The sequence below is a fragment of the Entelurus aequoreus genome, linkage group LG04 (assembly GCF_033978785.1).
Source record: "Entelurus aequoreus isolate RoL-2023_Sb linkage group LG04, RoL_Eaeq_v1.1, whole genome shotgun sequence".
Taxonomy (NCBI): domain Eukaryota; kingdom Metazoa; phylum Chordata; class Actinopteri; order Syngnathiformes; family Syngnathidae; genus Entelurus; species Entelurus aequoreus.
Genome location: NC_084734.1, coordinates 32,890,615 through 32,907,625, shown reverse-complemented (window position 1 = coordinate 32,907,625; position 17,011 = coordinate 32,890,615). Strand labels below are relative to the sequence as shown.

The 17,011-nt window shown below is 38.2% G+C and overlaps 1 protein-coding gene across 2 annotated transcripts in view; it reads right to left on the bottom strand.

Annotated features, from left to right (window-relative positions):
- The window catches only part of usta (uronyl 2-sulfotransferase a), a 173,290-nt gene that overhangs the window by 53,366 nt on the left and 102,913 nt on the right, over window positions 1–17,011 (bottom strand). For both annotated transcript variants that reach the window (XM_062044628.1, XM_062044627.1), the window contains one exon: window positions 14,270–14,425. In XM_062044628.1, coding sequence (XP_061900612.1) covers window positions 14,270–14,425 — 156 coding nt within the window. The remainder of the gene's footprint in view (window positions 1–14,269; window positions 14,426–17,011) is intronic.

Here is a 17,011-nt window from a genome sequence, read left to right as displayed (position 1 = left end):
CATTTATGTTATCTCTCCCACACGTGTGCACACAGAAACATTAGCTGGCTCAGCAATTAAGGCTCTTTGAGTGTAGAATCACTGGACAATTCGTCCAGTGATTCCATGTAGATTATGTATGTGCAAAATAAGTTTTATCAGAGCCGCAGAAAAAAAGTCCTCCAATTTAATGTTTTTATTATAGCACTTCCCCTTTTTCATAAGAGTGTCAGCCTAGCAGGTCTTTTCTAGACATAGTGACAAAATTAATTAGAAAAAAAAGATCTTGTATCTTGTAAATATTTTATATACAAATTATATATTCATGTGTTTTTATATTTATTTATCCTTTCTCTTGCTCCTTTTTATATCAGGTACTAATTTGCACTAAAATAATCAAATAACAATACAGTAATTAAACACAGAACAAAATAATAAGTTAACAAAAGCCAAAAATAGCAATTTTTGCAGATAGAGATTTTTGTTGTCGTCACAAATTGTATTTATTGAAATTGCACTTTTTATTTGATTTTATTTCTGTACAGTACTTTGGTAAACCAGGGTTGTTTTGAGTTTCACTTTGAGTTTATTTGGAACATGCATGCATACAACATGATACATCACAATTTCCAGTTTCTCTATTCAACATGTTCGAAAAGGAGTAGGAAGAACCAGAGCTTATTTAATCCTACCCCCATTCCTTTACAAAGCAGTTGCTAAAACGTTTGTTCACTTCCTGTTCTCAATTTATTCACAATATACTCCATAAGTAAAAACAATAAAAAAAATAAAAAAAACATAATTATTAATTAGTGAAGTAAGTTGTATTTCATATGGTGAGATGAGTAAGATTATCCAGAAAATGAATGGATGGATGAAATAAATTCAGAGTGTTTATCATGATTCTTCTTCTTTGTACTTTGTAAACACTTTAAGTTTGTAGAGTTTCATGAAGTGGATCATATTAGTACATTGTTTGATTTCTTTGCTTATTCCATTCCATAATTTAATTACACATACTGATATACTGAAGATCTTAAGTGTTGTACGTGCATACAAATGTTGTAAATTACATTTTTCTCGAAAGTTATATTTCTCCTCTTTTTTTGAGAAGAATTATTGTATATTCTTGGGTAGCAGATTATAGTTTGCTTTGTGCATAATTGTAGCTGTTTGCAAATTCACTATGTCGTGGAATTTCCGTATTTCCGATTCAATTAATAAAGGATTTGTATGTTCTCTATATCCAACATTATGTATTATTCTAACTGATCTTTTTTGTACCACCGTTAATGAATGAAGTGTACTTTTGTAGTTATTTCCCCATATTTCTGCACAATAACTCAGATATGGTAACACTAGCGAGCAGTAGAGAATATGGAGTGATTTTTGGTCTAGAACAGGGGTGTCAAACATACGGCCCGGAACAGGTTTTATCCGGCGAGCGGGATGAGTTTGCTAAGTATGAAAAATGTATGTTAAATTTTTGAATGAAAGAAACAGCTATTCTAAATGTGTCCACTGGATGTCGAAATGGCAACTCTTTGTATCTTTGTAGATGATGCAACATATGTACAAAATAAACCACATGTTAGTACATCAGTCTAGGAAAATGATCAAACTACATAAATAACATCCTGTAATTTGATTTTGATATTATTTTTTTTTATCTTGATTGATTGAAAATTAACACAAATGAGTTGACTGATGAACATTATCACATCATTTATTCAGAAAATATAAATAACTACAAAGAAAGGTAGAATACTATAAACTGCAACATGTAAGTGTAAAAAACCCAACAACAATTTCAGAATGTGCTCGTTCTATTTTTAAACAAAACAAACAATCTGAAGTTGTCTTTATCTTTAAGTTATCGTGCCGGGATTTTACCAATCTGGCCCACTTGGGGGAAGATTTTTCTCCATGTGGCCCCCAATCTAAAATGAGTTTGACACTCCTGGTCTAGAACATGTTTTGCTTTATTCATTATTGACATGTTTTTAAATCTGCTGTGTTGTGTATGAATTAAATTGTAATAGAAATTGGATTTGATCATAATTCATTATCATTTAAGCTAATTCTTGTTCAGTCTGTGGCACAATTCTTGTTCTGGATTGCATCAGATTGTCCAGGCAGGTGTACTTAATGATGCGGCCAGTAAATGTTGAATTTTCCAACGCATTAAAGGCACTTTTAAAGCACAAATAATTCAGTAAAAGCATACAAGCTTATGGCACCCACTTGCACCACAAACTCATTTTCCCCTTAAAAAATGAAGCCAATGACTGCCTCATTTTTGGCGCTTAAAGGTAATATTCCTTCTTTTAAAGCCGACTTCTTATAAAGAGCTTTCAGTCAAGCAAACTTTTATCTGAATACGGTACTCTTATGAGCTGTGTGTACTAGTTATGTCATAGCCATGGCAATATGTATACTTGTTTATGTACACAGGGCTCTTAATCTGAGGCCTCAGTCAGCTTTGGCCCGCTCACCCTCCCCACTTGTCTGTAAACTCAGTACATTTCCACTTGCTCCGCTTCGTTCTTACACTGAAGTATGAACATTTATTCCAAATTGCATATTTTTCATTTGGGCTCCGTGTTTTTAAAACTACCTCACTTTAATAGTGAGACCAGACCAATTAGCCCGAAGTTAACCCCTGACTCCTGTCTCTGGTTTATGTGCATGCCTTGAGCACATTTGGCACTTTTGCTGTCTGTGTGTTTTGTGTCCGGCCCTAGTGCCAGTCTGGTCAGACTTTCTCTCATTCACCAAATGAAAGCTGCCGGAGGGAAAATAGAGAGAGATTCCAAGCATACCGGCAAACCCCCCGCCCCCTCTTCCTGCGCCGCTGTGGCGTCCTTGCAGGACTCATCAAGGGGGGGAAATTTAAGAAATTTCCCCGACTTCCATTCAGATTTCAATGGCACCTGGGGGGCCATGTAGTGTTTGCACAAGTCACTTTCACTAGGACCAAGACACTTTTATGTGTTTGTGTACGCACACGGTTCATGACTACAATATTTCTCAGCTGGTTTGTTTTTGGGAAGTCCCTCGAGAGTGCAGTCACCGGCTCACTAGCGCTCACTCTCTTTCTGGATTTTTAGAAGGAAGCCAGTCTCGTTCGCCCCCACTGAACCGAGTCGCCTGGTTCTGAACAGGACAGATGGGTCACTATGCTGGACAAATCTTCTGGCATGCATCAACCCTGGGCAAACCCATTAGAGGACTACTGGGATGGCTAGTTGGACTTGGGACCCAGAAGCCAGAACCACAACTGATGAGAGCAGCAAGTCTAAACTTAGCCATGTGCGTAGGACCGCTTAAGTATGCATGCGAAGGCGGAACCGCTGTCCCCAGCCCAACTGCTTGAATGCCCTAGATCAGGGGTGTCAAACGTACGACCCGCGGGCCGGATCAGGCCTGCAAACAGGTTTTATCCGGCCCGTGAGATGATTTTGGTAAGTATAAAAATGAGCTGAAATTTGTTAATGAAATAAACTGCTCTTCCAAATGTGTCCACTGGATGTCGCAATAGCAAGTATTTGTATCCCATGCCGCAGGAGTGCGTATGACTTCAGAGGGGGCGGAGCTATGTGCTAAGATAGAGGACTGGGGACACATTATCTGGGCGCACATAAATAAGCTGAAATAATATGTATCCCCTTTATAACTTCATGTGTGATTCATGAAATGAGTCCAGATTCACAAGTGCTGTTGTAGATCAGGGGTGTCAAACTCATTTTAGATCGGGGGCCACATGGAGAAAAATCTACTCCCAAGAGGGCCGGACTGTTAAAATCACGGCACGATAACTTAAAAATAGACTGATTGCTATATTTGTTTAAAAATGGAACAAACACATTCTGAAAATGTACAAATCATAATGTTGTTTTGTTTACACTTACGTGTTGCGGTTAATAGTATTCTACCTTTATTTGTCATTATTTATACTTTCTGAATAAATTATGTGATAATGTTCATCAGTCAACTCCATCCATCCATCCATCTACTACCGCTTGTCCCTTTCGGGGTCGCGGGGGGCGCTGGAGCCTATCTCAGCTGCATTCGGGCGGAAGTCGGGGTACACCCTGGACAAGTCGCCACCTCATCACAGGGCCAACACAGATAGACAGACAACATTCACACTCACATTCACACACTAGGGCCAATTTTTAGTGTTGCCAATCAACCTATCCCCAGGTGCATGTCTTTGGAGATGGGAGGAAGCCGGAGTACCCGGAGGGAACCCACGCAGTCACGGGGAGAACATGCAAACTCCACACAGAAAGATCCCGAGCCCGGGATTGAACTCAGGACTACTAACCCATGCACTAACCCCTGTCCCACCGTGCTGCCATCAGTCAACCCATTGGTGTTGATTTTCAATCTATCAAGATAAAAAAATATCACAATCAAATTATTTTACAAGTTATTTATGTAGTTTGCTCATTTTCCTTTGTTATACATATGTAGCATCATCTACAAAGATACAAATAATTGCTATTGCGACATCTAGTGGACACATTTAGAACAGCTGTTTCTTTCATTCAAAAATTTTGGCAAATTTGTATACTTAGCAAACTCATTCCGCGGGCCGGATAAAACCTGTTCGCGGGCCTCATTCGGCCCGCGGACCTTACGTTTGACACCCCTGTTGTAGATGATGTGTACAGACTTAACCACATGATGTTAGTACATCAGTTGAGGAAAATGAGAAAATGACATAAATATATATATATATATATACATCCTGTAATTTGATTTTGATATGACTCTTTATTACATCTTCTGATAAGATTAAAATGTTACACCAATGAGAGCATTTTAAAACTCTGCCAGACTCACACCTATTTGACTGATGAACATTATCACATCATTTATTCAGAAATTATAAATCACGACAAATGAAGATTGACTCGTATGAACAGCAACATGTAAGTGTAAAACAAACCAAAAAAACATTATGATTGTATGTTTTCAGATTGTGTTTGTTCTGTTTTAAAACAAAGAAAAAACAATCTGAAGTTGTCTTTATTTTGAAGTTATCAAGACATGATTTTACCAGTCCGGCCCACTTGGGAATAGATTTTCCTCTATGTGGGCCCTGAGCTAAAATGAGTTTGACACCCCTGCCCTAGATATTTCAGTCCAATCCATCTAACCTATTGGTGTCCTGCCACTGTGCGAGTGCAGGCTTTCAGGATTTGATGAATGAGTAAACAGGTAGCAGTTTCAATATTGACATTTGCATAGAATGGCTCAGTAATGGCGCTATGTAGCCGGCGGCATCTTTGTGCGGCTCCTGTGAGGAGTTCAAGTTGTCGGAAAGGGTCACACACAAGCACAGATGGCTTTGTAATCATTTGGGAAGAGTAAGGGGTGGGTACCAAATCTGTTTCCAACAAGCACTGTTTACTTTTTCTGCTCCAATCTGGGTATTTGAGTGGTATAGGGACCCTTTGAAGCCAGTCCACACAAACGGGCTATTTTTCAAACGATAAATGTTTCTATTGGTTTGGCCTTTCTCTCATTCAGGTCAGAGAAAAGTGTACTTTTTTGGAAATGAAATAAATGGGAAACCAGGCATTTCTTGGCTTTGCTATTAGGGGTGCCCTGATCCAATAACAGCAGAAAACAGGCATCGAATTATTTTGGCTTGCATCTAAAATCGCTGCTAGAGCAATTCTGCAGCACCTTCACTTGGCCGGTCAGTTAACATCTAAATAGCCTCCAATAAGCACACAGGGTTGGTCTTTTCTTGTATTTTAGTCAAGTCATTTACAAAAGGTAAACACGGTAGGCTGTAGGGATGGGCATCTGTGGTCCCTCCCCGATGCTCAATTCACAAGCAACGATCCGTTTAAGATCCATTTACAGTATGATAGCCGTTTAAAACAAAAAAGCTAAATAAAACATGTTCTTGTGTTACTCGTGACTTATTAGTAACAACGTTTCAGATATATATTTTCAATATTTACTGAGGTATGGCAGGCTACAAGTGTCATGTCTTTTGGATCATGTTTTGTTTTGTTTAGTTATTGGACTCTTTAGTTTCGGTTTACGCTCCATTGTTTTTGTTTCCATGACTACTCATTGGTTTCATCTGTCAATGCGTGGACTTTGGGGTTTGTTTTCCCGGAATGCAAAGGAAAGTTGGAGTGGGCAAGGTGTGAAGGTAAGGACATATTTATTTATTACTATAAAAAAGGAACAAAAGGCACGCACAAGACGGAAGTACAAAAACTTGGGTAATGAAACAAAAACTTCCACAAAGGCAGAAACTATGAACATGAAGCAAAACTCGTTAACTGTGACATGAAAAAACAAACTTACGTGGCAAAGCAAGAAGCATAACTATGAACAGGCATGAGTATCAGAAGTAGCATGGCATGAAGTGAGCAGAGGTAAGATAATGTCGCCAGGCAGACTGCCTGGCAACTGAAAGCTTAAATAATAGTGACATGATTACAACAGTGTGTCCAAATGAGTCCCGTGCGTGAGTCCAAATGCATGACAGGTGAAACCAATGAGTAGTCATGGAAACAAAAACAATGGAGCGTAAACAGAAACTAAAGAGTCCAATAACTAAACAAAACAAAACATGATCCAAAAGACATGACAACAAGCAATATGTAATATTGAAAAACAAAATGTTATGTTCATTCAAAACAACAAAACTACAAAATAAAAAAATATACAGTACAGGCCAAAAGTTTGGACACACCTTCTTCTTATTCAATGCGTTTTCTTTATTTTCATGATTATTTACGTTGTAGATTGTCACTGAAGGCATCAAAACTATGAATGAACACATGTGGAGTTATGTACTTAACAAAAAAAGGTGAAATAACTGAAAACATTTTATATTATAGTATCTTCAAAATAGCCACCCTTTGCTCTGATTACTTTTTGTACACTCTTGGCTTCAAGAGGTAGTCACCTGAAATGGTTTTCACTTCACAGGTGTGCTTGAAGCTCATCGAGAGAGTGTGCAAAGCAGTAATCAGAGCAAAGGGTGGCTATTTTGAAGAAACTAGAATATAAAACATGTTTTCAGTTATTTCACCTTTTTTGTTACCGGTATATATTTTGACAAAAATATAAATAAATACTGATATAAAGCTAACATTGCTGTGGAATCTGAGAGGGGGATTTGCGTAAAGGGGAACTGCACTTTTTTGTGGGGGGGGGATCATTTTGTGTATCGTTACGACAGATGCTTTTTTTAAATACACTTTAACTCATGAATAAAAGTCTACTTACAGCGGAGCCAATGGGATGTTTTCTATTCCGTCCAAAAAATCCAATCGATAACCATCAAAAAACCGCCAACAATACTCCATTTACATTACGTGACTTGAATATTAACCAAGTATTAGTGATATCGTTATTATAAGAGTGTTAGCGCAGACAAACTATTTATAGCGGCGCCGTGATCATAATTGACTGGTGAGCTGCTTTCTTGCTTCCTTGCTCGTGGAAGTTTATTCTACACCATAAATCATGCCTTCCACCTTGGTAGTAGAAGGACGAGGACATATTCCAACAAGTTGGTACACTTTGACAGCCAATTTAGACCCACAAATGGCTCGGTTCCACCCCCCTTTTCTTTGCAAGTAATTTTTTATCTAAATGAGAATTTAACAAGATTCTAGCAGTCGGCAGTCAAGTAAGAGCAGAGCCTGTACAGTAAGTGATGTTTTATTATGTTTGTTGGCTCTCATGAAGTCTGCAGTGAGTAATAATCATTGATGTTGTTAGAAAAAAAGCAAACGTGATGTGTTTTTGAAATGATTGAAATGATCAAAATAGGTAAATATTAAATGTTATTATGAATGTGCCTGTTACTACATTCCATATATACTTACATCATGTACATAACACCTTAATGGAGATGTTTGGATGTTTTTGTAAGGGCTTTTATAGGCAGAATAGAGAGACTATAATAGGCTTCATTGTAAGAGGACTTTTGATCGCATTTATATACTAGTTAGAATACATTAAAAAAGAAAAACATATGTGTTCTTGTCTTACGTAAGGATTGTGAATGATGGGCCAAATTCCAAGAAAGTGCAGTTCCCCTTTAATTTTTGTTATTTTTGTTACCTTCAAACATTGTGTCCACCACTTTTGTCATGCATTCTTTTATTACCTCCGCATCGGAGCACGGCTTCCTGTGCTTGTCCAAAATCCATGCCGTTCTCAGTGAGCAGTCAGTGGCTTTTTGTTTTGTTTGTTGTTTGTTTTGACACAATCAATTATAGTATCCTAATCATCAAATTACAATAGAATGGCATCAGAGGGCTGGTCTTGAATTGGATAAGAAGCTACTTAAACAGCAGGAAGCAATACGTGAAGCTAGGTGAAAATACGTCAACATAGAGATAAATATATCATGTTGGAGTACCCCAGGGATTAATACCGAGACCAAAATTGTTCAATCTCTACATAAACGACATTTGCAAAGTTACGAAAGACATAAAGTTAGTACTATTTGCAGACGACACCACAGCATTTTGTTCAGGAGAGAACACACAGAAGCTAATACCAACAATAACAGAAGAAATGGCTCTGCCCCATCGTGTTAACTGATTCCTCTCCACACCTTCTGTGTGTGTTTTCTGTTTCTACACACCTTTTGTGTGCATCCTTAGTTAATTTTCCTCACTCTTTTTTGATTGCTCTTTTTGTTATTATTCTTATTATTTCTTCTCTGTGTTGGGTTCCTACTCTGGCTAAGTCGATTGTGACATTTAAAAAGTAAATGAGAATCAGATTTGACTTGAAGACTTAAAGAGAACTGCTGTATTTAGCATTTACTATAGAACAGGGGTGTCAAACTTATTGTAGCTCAGGGGCCGCATGGAGGAAAGTCTATTCCCACGTGGGCCGGAATGGTAAAATCATGGCATAATAATAATGATAAACCCCAAAATTGTTTCCTTTTTCTTACTTTGGCCAAATAAGGAACAAGCACATGTACATCTTACAAATAATCCTCTTTGCAAAACACTTTAAGTTTGTTGAAAATTCTTAGGAAAGAATTGGTGCAGTTTCAAAAACACCATGAAGAACACAACAAACTTAGACTTTGTCTCAGTGTATTTAAAAAGCCATTAAATTTTAAACACTTCCTGTTTAGCATTCTCATATTGGCAGTTCATTAAAGAAGTGTTTGGAAAAGCAACAAAGTGTGTACTCAAACCGCCACATTGTTGACATTCACAACTGCCACAACATATGAATTTATCATCATTGAAATATTACAATTATAATATAATCAAAACAATTGTCAAAAATGACACTGTAATAGCCAAATTAATGGTAACATAACTACAAACGTAACCAATGTGAACATGGTAATAGTAAGCATAAAATAGAACAAACAACAAATGTAGAAACGCACATTTTTACAATGGAGTTCAGAGTGCACATCGTGCCGTCAACAAACAGCGAGTGCTGGATGGAATTCTAACTACAAACCCCAAAACCAGTGAAGTTGGCACATTGTGTAAATGGTAAATAAAATAGAATACAATGATTTGCAAATCATTTTCAACCTATATTCAATTAAATAGACTGCAAAGATACTTAAAGGCCTACTGAAATGAATTTTTATTTATTTAAACGGGGATAGCAGATCCATTCTATGTGTCATACTTGATCATTTCGCGATATTGCCATATTTTTGCTGAAAGGATTTAGTATAGAACAACGACGATAAAGTTTGCAACTTTTGGTCTCTGATAAAACAAAGCCTTGCCCCTACCGGAAGTAGCGTGACGTAGTCAGTTGTTCGCTTCCTCATAATTTCCTATTGTTTTCAACGCAGCTAGAGCGATTCGGACCGAGAAAGCGACGATTACCCTATTAATTTGAGCGAGGATGAAAGATTCGTGGATGAGGAACGTTAGAGTGACGGACTAGAATGCAGTGCAAAACATATCTTTTTTCGCTCTGACCGTAACTTAGGTACAAGCTGGCTCATTGGATTCCACACTCTCTCCTTTTTCTATTGTGGATCACGGATTTGTATTTTAAACCACCTCGGATACTATATCCTCTTGAAAATGAGAGTCGAGAACGCGAAATGGACATTCACAGTGACTTTTATCTCCACGACAATACATCGGCGAAGCTCTTTAGCTACTGAGTTAACGTGATAGCATCTGGCTCAAATGCAGATAGAAACAAAATAAATAAATCCCTGACTGGAAGGATAGACAGAAGATCAACAATACTATTAAACTATGTACATGTAACTACACGGTTAATAATTCTCAGCCTGGCAAAGCTTAACAATGCTGTTGCTAACGACGCTGAAGCTAACTTAGCAACTTAGCAACCGGACCTCACAGAGCTATGATAAAACATTAGCGCTCCACCTACGCCAGCCAGCCCTCATCTGCTCATCAACACCCGTGCTCACCTGCGTTCCAGCGATCGACGGCGCGACGAAGGACTTCACCCGATCACAGATGCGGATGGCGGCTAGCGTTGGCTAGCGCGTCTGCTATCCAAGTAAGTCCTCCTTGTTGTGTTGCTACAGCCAGCTGCTAATACACCGGTCCCACCTACAACTTTCTTCTTTGCAGTCTCCATTGTTCATTAAACAAATTGCAAAAGATTCACCAACACAGATGTCCAGAATACTGTGGAATTTTGAGATGAAAACAGAGCTTTTTGTATTGTATTCAATGGGCTACCGATACTCCTGTTTCACTGGCTACGTCACGCGCATACGTCATCATCCAAAGGCGTTTTCAACCGGAAGTTTAGCGGGAAATTTAAAATTGCACTTTATAAGTTAACCCGGCCGTATTGGCATGTGTTACAATGTTAAGATTTCATCAAGATTTCACGGCTCCCGTGAAAACAGTCAGGATTAAAGCCCGCTCGGAACCATGGATGAATCCGGACCTATTAGCTGCCATAAAAGACAGAGACAGAAAATACTTCGATTACCAAAAGTGTAAAACAGAAGTAGATAAACAACCCAATAATATCAACCTCAAATCACTCCTTTCAACTCTCAAAAAGCAATGCAATAAATTAAGAAATAAGTCAACCAACCTGACTAAATCCTTAAAAAAAAATTACATTAACGACAAAATAGAGGAAAACACAAATAAGCCACGTGAGCTCTGGAAAATTCTCAACAACCAGCTTCCTGGTTGCAGCCAGAAACTTAAAACCAGACTCATCAACATCAGCATCAAGGAGGGTGACTCCCTCATTACAGACAAAATGGAGGTAGCTATCAGACTTAACGCCTTTTTCACCAGCATAGCCACAACTCTTGTCAACAAGCTGTCCCACCACTCTGGTCGCTTTGGTGTAGAACACATTAAAACCTTCTACAGAAAGCTAGGAGTATCCAACGATGATTTCAAATTAGAAATGGTCACAGCTGATGAGGTGTTTAAAAAATTGAGCGCGCTCCACCCAAACAAGGCCACCAGCCTTGACAATATTCCCTCCAGATTCCTCAGGGACTCTGCCTCCATCATTGCCCTGATCATCACGCACATAATAAACCTATCAATTACACAAGGCCAAGTACCAAAAGATTTTAAGATAGCAAGAGTAACTCCCCTCTTTAAAAAAGGAAGCAAATTAGAACCTGGCAACTACCGACCTGTTTCTATTCTCAGTTCCATTTCGAAAGTAATGGAGAAAATAGTTTATGAACAGGTCGATAGTTACCTTACCACTAATAAACTCATGTACACATTCCAATCCGGCTTCAGAACTAACCACTCCACTGACACATGCCTTCTCTATCTGACCGACCACATCAAACATGAGGTGGGCGCGGGCAAATACTGCGGCATGATTATGCTGGACCTTCAGAAGGCCTTTGACACCGTTACCAACGCTATACTGTTGGATAAGCTCAGAGCAATCGGATTTAACAAAACCTCATGGAGAAGGATGCAATCTTACTTGGAGGGGAGGGAACAGGTGGTAGAGGTAAACGGCACCGTGCCCCCCCCCCCCCCTCTCGGTGAGCTGTGGAGTCCCCCAAGGCAGTATATTGGGACCTTTACTGTTCCTAATATACATAAACAACATGTCATCAGCATGCGACTGTGAATTGTTCTTGTTTGCAGATGACTCTGCCCTGCTGGTATCCGACAAGGACAAGTCACAGGTGGAGAAAATCCTCAGTGCTGAGCTCTGTAGAACTTGCACCTGGCTCGCTGACAACAAGCTATCCATACACTTGGGTAAAACGGAATCCATCCTGTTTGGGTCCCACATCAACCTTAAGAAAGTCAATAACTTCAATATAAAAGTGGGTGACATTGTTATCACCAGGAAAGATGAGATCACATACTTAGGTTCCATTCTAGAGGCTAACCTTTCCTGTGATAAAATGGCAACCAAAGTGATCAAAAAGGTTAACCAACGAACGAGATTTCTCTACAGAATCTCCTCTCTGGTCAACAAAAGCACCATGAGGATTCTGGCGGGAACTCTCGTTCAACCCTTTTTCGATTACGCATGCACCTCCTGGTACCCTAGCACCTCCAAAACCCTCAAATCTAAACTCCAAACATCCCAGAACAAGCTAGTCAGATTACTTCTAGACCTCCACCCCAGATCACACCTCACTCCTACCCACTTCTCCAAAGTGGGCTGGCTCAGGGTGGAGGACAGAGTAAAACAACTTGCACTGAGCCTAGTCTATAAAATCCGCTACATCTCCCTGATACCGAAGTACATGTCAAACTACTTCCTTAACGTAAATGACCGCCATATCCACAACACCAGGTGGAGCTCCACTAACCACGTTAAACCCAGATTCCGAACTAACAAAGGTCTTAACTCATTCTCTTTCTATGCCACATCAATGTGGAATGTGCTCCCAACAGGTATAAAAGAAAGGGCATCTCTATCCTCCTTCAAAACCACTATAAAAGTTCACCTCCAGGCAGCTACAACCCTAAACTAACACCCTCCCCGGATTGCTAATAATCAAATGTAAACAATCAAATGCAGATACTTTTTCTTATGACTTCTGATCTCTCCCTCTCTCTCTCTCTCTATGTCCACTACTTGCTGTCCATATCCTACCCCCCCCTCCACACCCCTGATTGTAAATAATGTAAATAATTCAATGTGATTATCTTGTGTGATGACTGTATTATGATGATAGTATATATCTGATAGTATATATCTGTATCATGAATCAATTTAAGTGGACCCCGACTTAAACAAGTTGAAAAACTTATTCGGGTGGTACCATTTAGTGGTCAATTGTACGGAATATGTACTTCACTGTGCAACCTACTAATAAAAGTCTCAATCAATCTCAATCAATCATTGATATATAAACTATCAGACTGCGTGGTCGGTAGTAGTGGGTTTCAGTAGGCCTTTAACGTTCGAACTGGAAAACTTTGTTATTTTTTGCAAATATTAACTCATTTAGAATTTGTTGCCTGCAACATGTTTTTAAAAAGCTGGCACAAGTGGCAAAAAAGACTGACAAAGTTGAGGAATGCTCATCAAACACTTATTTGGAACATCCCACAGGTGAACAGGCTAATTGGGAACAGGTGGGTGCCATGATTGGGTATAAAAGCACCTTCCATGAAATGCTCAGTCATTCACAAACAAGGATGGGGCGAGGGTCCCCACTCTGTGAACAAATGCATGAGCAAATTGTCCAACAGTTTAAGAACAACATTTCTCAACGCGCTATTGCAAGGAATTTAGGGATTTCACCATCTATTACAGACCTTCGATCCCTCAGGCGGTACTGCATCAAAAAGCGACATCAGTGTGTAAAGGATATCACCAAATGGGCTCAGGAACACTTCAGAAAACCACTGTCATTAACTACAGTATTTCGCTACATCTGTAAGTGCATGTTAAAACTCTACTATGCAAAGCGAAAGCCATTTATCAACAACAACCAGAAATTCCGCCGGCTTACAAGATGAGAACAGGAAGTAAACATATGTGTTAGAAATTAAAATTAATTGGAAAAGGGGTAGGATTAACTAAGCCTTGCTGTTTCCTACTCATTTTCAGACATGTTGTAGAGAGGAATGAGAATCAGCACGCTATATGATGTATCATATTGTAAATGTATGCATGTTAGAAATAAATTGATACTATAACCATAACCATAAAGCTGATAAATAGCAGAAGCCGGATATTAAATGACTAAGACTAAGACTGCATAATTGAATTTTTATGTAGCCTGTAGGCTACATGTATGCATGTAGCCTCCTTAGGCTACATGACTCATGGCAATTGCATTTTCGTTTACCTGTTCATCTATGGTGAGCTGTGATTTGTTGTGGATGTCCGACGAGATCAAGTTGAACTGGTGCGTTACGGACAGTTGCCGCAGCAAGAGGAGCACCGTCCGGCTGCCGCACTTCCCCACGCGGTTGTACACCACCTGGCTGGGGAACTTAAGCACCTAGGAGCACATACAAACACACACAGGTTGTATTAAATGGGACTATTTTTTTTTTGCTTGTGCTTTGTGCTTTAACGTGACTGTAATGAGTCGGCTGATGACCCACCAGTTAAGCAGCCGCGACTCTTTGATTCAAAACAAATAGGATGCATGTAAAAGCCTGTTGTTGTAATTTGAGGAGGTAATCAAATGAAATCTAATTGACCAGAAGGCGTCTGTTAAGCAGAAAAGACAGCTTTTTGACGCGGGGGCCGCATTGAGTCAAAAAACTTTGGCCAGGGGCCAGGCTATATATCTATATATATATATATATATATATATATATATATATATATATATATATATATATATATATATATATTAGGGGTGTGGGAAAAAACCGTTTCGAATTGGAATTGCGATTCTCACGTTGTGCGATTCAGAATCGATTCTCATTTTTAAAAAATCGATTTTTTTTTTTTCAAATTTTTTCCCCGCAATTTTTCAAATTTTTTTTTTCAATTAATCAATCCAACAAAACCACACACAGCAATACCATAACAATGCAATCCAATTCCAAAACCAAATCCGACCCAGCAACACTCAGAACTGCAATAAACAGAGCAATTGAGACGAGACACAAACACGACACAGAACAAACCAAAAGTAGTGAAACAAAAATGAATATTATCAACAACAGTATCAATATTAGTTACAATTTCAACATAGCAGTGATTAAAAATCCCTCATTGACATTATTATTAGACATTTATAAAAAGTCACAGTGGCTTACACTTGCATCGCATCTCATAAGCTTGACAACACACTGTGTCCAATATTTTCACAAAGATAAAATAAGTCATATTTTTGGTTCATTTAATAGTTAAAACAAATGTACATTATTGCAATCAGTTGATAAAACATTGTCCTTTACAATTATAAAAGCTTTTTACAAGAATCTACTACTCTGCTTGCATGTCAGCAGACTGGGGTAGATCCTGCTATGTATTGAATGAATAGAGAATCCTTTTGAATCAGGAAAAAATAGTTTTTGAATCGAGAATCGTGTTGAATTGAAAAAAAAAAAATAGATTTTGAATCGAATCGTGACCCCAAGAATCGATATTGAATCGAATCGTGGGACACCCACAGATTCACAGCCCTAATATATATATATATATATATGTATATACCTGTATATATATATATATATATATATATATATATATATATATATATATATATATATATATATATATATATATATATATATATACACATATTTCACCATTTGTTTCCCTCGTGCATTAATTGACTAAAAGAGCACGCACTTGCCGCGCTCTCGCCCGACTTTGCGGCGCAAGCGTGATGACGTCACGTTATCGATGGGAAAATGCATTTTTAGACAATATGTTATGCTTGAGCGGCTAGGAGACCCAGTAATAAGCGATAGAAATGGATTGATGGATGGGTGAAAAAGGACAGATTCAAAAAAATATATATATATAAAAAAATTATAATACTTTTTTTTTTTTACCCAGTAACAAGCCGTAGAAAATGGATTGATGGATGGGTAAAAAAGGACAGATCTTTTTTTTTTTTTTTTTTTTTAACCTAGTAACAAGCAGTAGGAAACGGATTGATGGATGGGCGAAAAAGGACAGATTAAAAAAAAAAAGAAAAAAAAAAGAAAAAGTTTTTTGGTTGTTTTTTCTACCCAGTAACAAGCAGTAGAAAATCGATTGATGGATGGGCGAAAAAGGACAGATAAAAATAATAAAAATAAATAAATAAAATTTTTTTACCCAGTAACAAGCGGTAGAAAATGGATTGATGGATGGGTGAAAAAGGACAGATACATTTTTGTTTTTTTACCCAGTAACAAGCAACAGAAAATGGATTGATGGATGTGCGAAAAAGGACAGATTAAAAAATAATAATAATTTAAAAAAATATTCTTTTTTTTTTTTACCCAGTAACAAGCGGTAGAAACTGGATTGATGGATGGGCAAAAAAGGACAGATTAAAAAATAATAATAATAAAAAAGTAATACAATAAAATAATAATAATAATAATAATTTAATTTATTTTATTTTTTACTCGGGACTGCCCGCAGGCCGGATTTTGCACGCTGGTGGGCCGTAACCGGCCCGCGGGCGGTAGTTTGGGGACCTCTGCTCTCGACAAATATTGAGCGCTATTTAGGCTTATGTAGCATTGAGAGCGACAGATTGGGAGCCTCGGTCAGGACGTGACTCAAGGATGAGATTTAGGTAAACAGAATGCCTTTGAGAAGTTTTTAAAAAACCCTGATAAAGATATAAAAACAACAGCGGAAGATAAGCTTAGTTGCACAGCTTCAAAGCTCGTCCCATTTGTCTCCTTTCCTGATGAGAAAATAAAGGCCGCAGTGATACAGTATATTCTTTGTGCACATTTGATATGCCATAATATTTTCGTGAGAGGAGAAACCTTTAAATCTGACAATGAATACATTTATTGGGATTGATAGGTTGTTGTTTATTGGTGGAAGTATAAACAAGCTGATTTTCAAAGCAGTTCCATGCAACTTCATGTTACATATTAGCCCTTTTGGCCTGCAGTGC